The sequence below is a fragment of the Ranitomeya imitator genome, chromosome 7 (assembly GCF_032444005.1).
Source record: "Ranitomeya imitator isolate aRanImi1 chromosome 7, aRanImi1.pri, whole genome shotgun sequence".
In the NCBI taxonomy this organism is placed as follows: Eukaryota; Metazoa; Chordata; class Amphibia; order Anura; family Dendrobatidae; genus Ranitomeya; species Ranitomeya imitator.
The window spans coordinates 156271818-156280894 of record NC_091288.1 but is presented as its reverse complement, the minus strand read 5'-3'; the positions used below and the strand labels follow the sequence as shown (position 1 = coordinate 156280894).

The 9077-nt window shown below is 41.7% G+C and overlaps 1 protein-coding gene across 1 annotated transcript; it reads right to left on the bottom strand.

Moving 5' to 3' along the window:
* Window positions 1-313: 313 nt before the first annotated feature.
* LOC138644988 (hemoglobin subunit alpha-5-like) lies at window positions 314-2088 on the bottom strand. The gene is made up of 3 exons (XM_069733948.1): window positions 1922-2088; window positions 1143-1347; window positions 314-515 (listed from the first exon to the last, which is right to left on the bottom strand). The coding sequence occupies exons 1-3, from the start codon at window positions 2014-2016 to the stop codon at window positions 387-389; spliced, it is 429 nt and encodes a 142-aa protein (XP_069590049.1). The 5' UTR covers window positions 2017-2088; the 3' UTR covers window positions 314-386.
* Between the last annotated feature and the right edge of the window lie 6989 nt (window positions 2089-9077).

Sequence of the window (9077 nt, the reverse complement as noted above, 5' to 3'; positions counted from 1 at the left end):
ATTATGCAGGTATCTCTCCCAAAATGAAGAGCATTACTTCTAGGAGATAATATGTGCCCTACAAGGTACAGCGCATAGGTATATGGAGAGTATATGGATCCATCTCACACACAGAACCTGTATACTGAGCTTGGAGTAAGCTATTATTGCAGATTGGTCAGGAGAATATGGATTATTATTGTGACAAGTAAGTTTGGCTACACAAAATAATATTGTAATAACAGCAATTACTGCAGATTATACCGTTGCATCCAGGCCGATAAACCAAGAATCATTGTTCACTGTTGACCCATAATGACAACAAACAAGTATGTGCTGATGAAACGGGTTTTATTAAATAACTCATAAAGTCATGTTAACACCCAGTTATCAGGCTGAGGTCCAGTTTATCTGTATTTGGACACCAGGACGCAGGACACAATGGAGAGGAACTTGTCCCAGGCGGCATGAGTGACGGCGTTGAATTCATTAGGGAAGTGGGCAGCCAGAGTCACCTGGATGGAGTGAGACAGCAGCTACAAGAGAAACAAATCTTTATTAGTAATGATTAATGTTTACTATTTCTTTACTATGACATCATCAAATGAACATTAATCACATCTATTAAACGTTGCTCCATGTATTACCACTCAGTGCAACATTTACTAAACATATGACTAGTAAAGGTTCAATTCTGACGTCCACACAAATCGGTCCGAGACCGGACTGGCCTGTGGTCTCCCAACCGGAGCGTGCCAGCTTCATCTATTCCTATGAGGCTGGCACATTCCAGTCCGGAGAGCAGCAGCCTTTAACCCATTTGCAGGGATGTCTGCATGAGTCTTTAAGCACACCTTTAAATTAGCCGAAACACTCAGTTAGGTGATGGCCTGGCATGTAAAATACAGATGAGACCTCATTCACAGAGTAATATTTTGGGCGGTATTTGTAAGCCAAATGGGACTTAGAGAGAAAAACAGTAAAGGGAAGATCTGCATCTTATCTGTGTTGTGGCCCCAATCCTGGGTTTGGCTTACAAATACTGCTGTCAAATATTGACCGAAATATGTCTGTGTCTAAGCTAAGTGTAACGTTTACAAACCAGACAATTATTACTTTTAATCTGTCATGTAATTAGATGGATAAATGACCGGGCTTCTTACCCTAAAGTTGCCAGGGTCAACCTTGAGCTTCTGGGCATGAAGGTCACTGAGGGTGGACAGAGCTTGGTCAATGTTATCCAGGTGCTGGGCAGCATTGCCAATGGCCTTCACAACCTTTCCTCCATGGCTGTGGAGATCCTTGGAGCCGCTGCTCAGGTCGAAGTGGCTGAAGTAGGTTTTGGTCTGAGGGTAGCTCAAGAACATCCTGCGGGAAAGAACATATGATTAATGTAGAATATAAATAGCATTGTGATACTGTACTAGGTCATTGGTTACATATCTGTGATGGCTAAAGAAATCTCCACTTTATGTTAGGGAAAGCAATTTTCTTCCAACCAGTGATATTAAAACTTAAAATAGAATAAATCAAGATATCTTTACTACAGTATGTGATATGGATTATCTCATAAAGAGAAGCTGTTTTTCTAATAAAGGCAGCCTGTAAATCAACTAAAAACACTGCAGGTCTGCCATCTTAATGAGACAACCCCTTTAATCAGAAACCTTTTTAAATGAAGTATGTTATACCATATTAAAAAAGGTTGTATTATGCAGACAGGTAGTATGATACACATGACTAATAATCAAAAGAAAAGAGCACAGGAAAGAACTATACGGTCAATTATTGGGTATTCATAAAGTAACACAACAACTATATATACGTTATTGTACCCTGAGTAAACATTAGAGTTAAATTTGATCCAATACCTCTTTAAACGCTAAGAGAAAAGTCGTTAGGAATCATTAGTATGTATGAGAAGATGACAAGTTGGTGTTACCTCTCCAGAGCCTCGGCGCCAATGGCATCGGCATGGCCAGCAATCTTGGATGCCAGGGAGGCAATGGCAGCCTTCTCAGCTTCAGAGAAAGTCATGATTGGTTCAGGTTAGTGCAGATAGACTGGACGGTACCTAATGTGCTGGCCTGGACCTGCACTTTTAAAGAGACACAGACCCCATAACAACATGAGATACCACCCCTTTTTTTGAGTTACACCCATTGGCTTATCTGTATAGGAAAACTATTATGTCAGGGGTTTCGTAGAGCCTGCTATTGTCACAATAGTGATATAAGTTGCTACCTCAGCATAGTATGATAACACGCTCCATACAGTACCAGAGTGATAACCGTATACGCCGAATCATTCCTATAAGGCTAACTAGGCAACTTTATTCAAAGTCATAAACCATCAGTCACAATCTATAGATTTCCATCTATGGCATATCTGCATGTGTTATATGTGTAAGCCTTATCAATATAGCGTAGGATTCGTACTGAAGGGTACAACTACCTTTAGGATTTTTCAGTACAGAAGTATATAACAGCAGAGACAATGCTATTTTGGAGATTTGAGGTGAAGAATAAGCCAGAAGCATCATAACTACAATTTACTATAACCTCTGGTGTTTGTAGAACTCATCCTTTTGCCAGTTACGTTCTCATCAGTAAAGCTATAAAGGTGTATATATGGCAGTCTAAGTCTGGCAGCTACACATGATAGTGACAGAAAATGACTTTCATCTGAACCCGAAAAAATAAATAGAGACACCCACAAAGCGCGCCAAGTACATTGGCTATGTGAATTTTGAATGCTGAATACATGAAATGTGAACTTCATTAATGCTATATAGACTATGAATATGGAGCTGAGGAATGTTATATACAGTTTGATCAAATTGTATGGGCTTGTCTGCTGACTACATGGTGACCTCTGTAGATGGGACCAAGTCTAGCATAGTTACTGGAGATAATCAAATGTTTTCATATTCGCATTTGCCAGGTTCGGCAAATTCTTCTAAGAGATTCAGATAGTTTATTTGCACTGAAATGATGTGGCTAAGGCTGTGTGCACATGGTGCCTTTTAGACATGGGCATAGCTGCTGAGTATTCCCAGGCGAAGCGTCTTCAGGAAATCACCAGTGGACAGTAGCTTTGCTCCTGAGGCTACTCTGCCACTAAGAGTAGCCATCTCCGTATATAACTTATAAAATAAAGTAACACTCTGTAGCGCTACTCTCAGTAAGCACCTGTACACACCTGACTTCTGTTTGGATGTGCCGGTCAGTCTTTTGTTATTTCTATACATAGGATCTCTGACTGAGCACTCCGCCCCTCAGCCTCTTGTGGTTTTAATTACAGCAGGGTCCTACCTTCCCATATACAGCACTGGCTATGGCCTAGGTTGGCCTTAGGGGAAATCCTCCATTGTTTTCTGTGTTTTGTTTTTGCGTTGTTCATTATGTGGTAAAAATAACTTAGCAATATTATTCTTCCTGTCAGTACAATTATGGAAATACCAGACTTGTAAAGACTTTTTAAAATTTATACAGTGAAAAAAGCAGTAGTTGCGGATAACACATTGAGCTCAGAGGAGAATTGCATTCTTTTTTTATAGGAACTGAAGATTGCAAATCAAGTGAATCCTACAGATGGCCTGTAAGTGTAGATTAAATAGGTGCAGAGCAGTTCTATAGTAAACCATAGATTTCATATTATATAATGGCTTTGGTCAATTATCGATGCAATTTGATATACAGCTCTGGCAAAAATTAAGAGACCACCACATGAACACCCTGTCATGGGCAGCCCAATCTCCAGACCTGAACCCCATTGAAAACCTCTGTAATGTAATCAAGAGCATGATGCATAGTCCCAAGCCATCAAACTAGAACTGCTTAAATTTTTGTGCCAGAAGCAATGTGAAAGACTGGTGGAAAGCATGCCAAGACGCATGAAAGCTGTGATTAAAAATCATGGTTATTCCACAAAATATTGATTTCTGAACTCTTCCTGAATTAAAACATTAGTATTGTTGTTTCTAAATGATTATGAACTTGTTTTCTTTGCATTATTTCAGGTCTGAAAGCATTGTTTTTTTTAATTTTGACCATTTTTCTATGTCAGAAAAAAATATATAAAATGTATTGCTTGGAAATTCGGAGACATGTTGTCAGAAGTTTATAGACTAAATGAACAATTTACATTTTACTCAAAAATATACCTATAAAGAGAAAAATCAGACAAACTGTACAATTTGCAGTGGTCTCTTAATTTTTGCCAGCGCTGTAAGGGTATGTGCACACGTCAGGATTTTTTCCTGACAAAATCCTGAGAATTCTGCCAGAAATCCGCGTGCTTTTTTTGCACGGATATCTCACGGAATTTGCGCGTTTTTTGCACGGATTTTGCGCGGATTTTTTTGCGGATTTTTAGCGTTTTTTTTTTTTTTTCCTGAATGATCTTTTTGATAGGAAATCCGCAAAAAATCCGGAAAAAGATAGAGCATGTCCGGATTTTTTGCGGGATGCGTTTTTTTTTGCGGAAAAAAACACTAACATCTGCACAAAAAATGCGGAATGCATTCTAAATGATAGGATGCATAATGTTAGCGTTTTTTTACCGGATTTATAGCGTTTTTATAGCGAAATTCCGCAAAAAAAACCGCTAAAAATCCTGACGTGTGCACATACCCTAAATGTAGGCTATCAACCCATGAGAGGAGTCCCAATAGGAAAGGTCCCAGCAACAAGAATCGACTTATCATGGCTGCAGGGAACACATGAATTGGCCAATTTATACGCTAAGCATTCTCAATTTTTCCTATTTTCTAGAGCAGTAATGCATCTTAGATTTCATATATTTCATGTTTGCATGCTATAGCGCTACAGAGTGCTACTTTATTTTGTTAGTTATATATGGAGATGGCTACTCTTAGCAAGCACCTGTACACACCTGATTTCTGTTTGGGAGTCACAGTCAGTCTTTTGATATCTAAAAACATGAAAACAATAAAAAAAACTAAAGTTCAACCCCCCGTTTTATCCCACTAAAAATAAAGCATTGTAAGAAAATATAAAATACACATATTTATCATTGCAATAATTTATCATTGCAATAAGAGGGGATCAAAACATCATATGTACCACAAAATGGTATCAGTAAAAACAGCAGCTCATGGCGCAAAAAATAAGCTCTCACACAGCCCCAGATGCTGAAAATTGAAAAAGTTATGGGTCCTTGAAAATACAAAAGTTTTTTTTTATGAATTTACGATTTTTTGCAAATACAAAAGTTTTTTTTAATGAATTTACGATTTTTTGCAAGATTTAGATATGAAAAAACAATACATATTTGGTATCTGCGTAATTGTACTGACCTGCAGAATCATATTGCCAGGTCAGTCTTACCATATAGTGAACATGGTAAATAAAAAAAACAATTGTGGAATTGCACTTTTATTGCAATTTCAACACACTTAGAATTTTTTTTTTCGCTTTCCAGTGCATCACATGATAAAATGAATGATGTCAATCAAAATAACAAATCATGACGCAAAAAATAAGCCCTCATATGGCTACATTGATGGAAAAATAAAAAAATGATGGCTCTTGGGAAAAAAAGGGAGGAAAAACGGAAAAAAAAAAATGGAAAATTGCCTGGGGGTGAAGGGATTAAGTGGTCCTAGTAATTTGGAAGTCAGAAGCAAGAAAGATGGGCACAGTTCTGGCATAGAACAATGTTTGATGCAACTTATGGACTTGTGAATTCTGTGTCTGTTCATTAACCCCTAGAAAACACAGGACATTTTAGCCATTTTTTGCTGATCCATAATTAAATGTAGAATAAAATGTATCATATTTTGAAGGGGTGTTCCAAGGAATACAAATGGTTTCTTTGTAAAGTACCTTTACCCAATCGAGATTATATTATAATTTATCAGTTTCTGGCAAATTTCATTTTCGACTTCGTGGGAAACCGATCAATCTCATAGTTCTCGACAGCCTTGCACCATTCATAGGTTGAAGGCTGGCCTCCCCACATTATTCTTGTTCCATTTGCTGTTAGTATTGTCCCATGTACATGTGACCACAGTAAGCTATACCAGGAGTGACTGAACTACCAAGTATAGCAATGGTCATATTACTGTGTGACACTGGGACAGATTGTGCTGTCAAGACCTGGTGTGAATTGATTTGCACAACCTGTGGCAAAGGTCACGCCAGTTATCTGTGGTCCCATTCAGATGAGGCCTGGTTTGGCACATGGCGTGTTAGGACATTTAGTGTTTAGGGACCATTCATGTTTAGGGATGTGGTTGGATGGCTTCTGCTCTCTTTGATCAAAAAACCCTATCTAAATACCGCACATTTTTAACTTTTACAGGTACATTGGATTTCATGTATTCATTAGTCGCAGTGTGCTTACATTGTGAATGCCACCAAATGGGAGCGTCACGTCTCACAATGATATCACACCAGGCAAGCAACTCAAAAGAAAACCTATGAATGCCATCAGGTAAGATCAGGCTCGGACTGGCCCACCGGGGAACCGGAAGATCCACTGGTGGGCCCTGGCACTGACACCTACTGGCAGGGCCCCCACTGCTCCAGGGCCCCCCCCCCGCTCCAGGGCCCCCCCCGCCGCCCGCCTTGAATACTCACCCTGTTCCAGCGAGGGTCTCGGCGTCTGCCCTGCAGCTCGTCCTGAACGAGCGGTCACGTGACACCGCTCATTAAGATCATGAATATGCGCATATTCATGATCTTAATGAACGGTGTCACATGACCGCTCAAGCAGGAAGAAGCTGCTGCGCCGGCGCCGCCGCCTGGAGTCGGGACAGAGAGCGAGGGATGTCGGCACGGCCGTGCAGTGGAACAGGTGAGTATGAGGGACGGGGGGGATGGAGGGGATGAAGGAGGACATAAGCCGGCGCGCCGAGCAGGAGCAGGAGCAGGAGCGGGTGCTGGTGCAGAGAGATAAGCCGCCATGCAGGGGGGAATATAAGCCATGCAGGGGGAAATATAAGCCATACAGGGGGGAATATAAGCCATACAGGGGGGAATATAAGCCATACAGGGGGGAATATAAGCCATACAGGGGGGAATATAAGCCATGCAGGGGGGAATATAAGCCATGCAAGGGGGAATATGAGCCATACAGGGGGGAATGAGCCATGCATACGGGGGGGGGGAATATGAGCCATACAGGGGGGAATATAAGCCATGCATACGGGGGGGAATATGAGCCATACAGGGGGGAATATAAGCCATGCAGGGGGAATATAAGCCATGCATACAGGGGGGGGGTAATATGAGCTATGTATATGGGATAGGAGGGAGATGAGCCATGCATACAGGAGGGGGGTCATTATACAGTATTCAGCATCATGTGTGGCCGTTATACAGTATGGAGCATCATGTGTGGCCGTTATACAGTATGGAGCATCATGTGTGGCCAATGGACATAATACAGTATGGAGCATCATGTGTGGCCGTTATACAGTATGGAGCATCATTTGTGGCCATTATACAGTATTGAGCATTATGTGGGATCATTATACAGTATGGAGCACTGTCTGGCCATTATACAGTATGGAGCATCATGTGTGGCCATTATACACTATGGAGCATCATGTGTGGCCATTATACAGTATGAAGAACTGTGTGTGGCCATTATACAGTATGCAGCATCATGTGTGGCCATTATACAGTATGGAGCATCATGTGTGGTGGCCGTTATACAGTATTGAGCATCATGTGTGGCCATTATACAGTATGGAGCACTGTGTGGCCATATTTTTGTTTTATATACAATAATTATAAGCAAACAGTGTGATCAGCAGTGCTAAACGGCTGCGGTTGGGACGTGGATATGGGTGTGACTAGTTGTGAAATGGGTCTGGTCAGAGGCGTGGCCTAAAATTTGCCGCGGCGCACTACGCGCGCCGCAAACGTTATACCTCCTTCCCTTCTTCAAAAGTTGGGAGGTATGGTACCACATTTGCCAGATCACGGCAAGTGCCGCAAATCCCATAGGGAATTAATGAGGCCGAACGCAGTGTTGCCATAAGTGATCCGTTACGCGGCAGATGCAGAAAAACTGTAGGATCTGCTGCAAAAGGCGACTTTCACATCAGCGATTCTTGCCAAAGTCTATGCCGATAGTGTCATACTCACCAAAGGGGGAGGCAGCACTAAAAGTGCCTAGGGCAGCAGAAACTCTAAATACGGCCCTGGGGGGCTACATTATATTCTGTGGGGGGACTGCATTATACTCAAGGTACTACATAATATTATGGGGGCTACATCATACTATATGAGGGGGCTACAGTATACTCTATGGGGGGGCTGCATTATATTCTGTGGTGGAACTGCATTCTCTCGGGACTACATTATATTCTGTGGTGGGTGGCAGTATACTATATGGGGGGGCTGCATTATACCCTATGGGGTGCTACATTATATTCTATGGTGGGGACTGCGTCATACCTGAGAGGGTTGCATTATATTTTGTGGGGTGCTGCATTATATTCTATGAGAGGGGACTGCATTATATTTTATGAGGGGGCTACATTATATTCTGTGAGGGGGCTACCCCAACCCTTGCTACATTATTAAGACGTGAACTACCTTATATTATACCCTGATATTAGCGCTTTTTACCGCACAATTGGTGGTCTTGTATCTATTTCTATGTATCTATTTCTATGTAGCTACATAGTGGGCCCCAAGAATGATTTTCTCTGGTGGGCCCAAGGTGCTCCAGTCCGACGCTGGGTAAGATGATTCTTAGTGCTACCGTCCAGTAGCCACAATGTAGCTGATGGACCAAGCCCTAAGAATCAATCAACTGTAACCTGGGCTAATGTTTCCTGTTCCATGTTGATGATGTTATGTCATACACTATGGGTTACTGACCAGTGTGTATGTAGCGTGCCCAGCCACCGGACTCCGAAGAGTCAGGTGTAAAATAATCTCTGAGGGTGTGTAAAGCATGCCGGTCCAGTTGTGACAACCCCATGTAGAAACAGGTCCAATGGGTCACATCTGGTGAGGCACTGCCTCTGCATGACCATCACAGAGAAGCAGTTATTTGTGTGGTCTAACTAAGCCTGAGTAAAAGCCTGAGAGTGTTGTGCCGGAAAAAGCGTGATG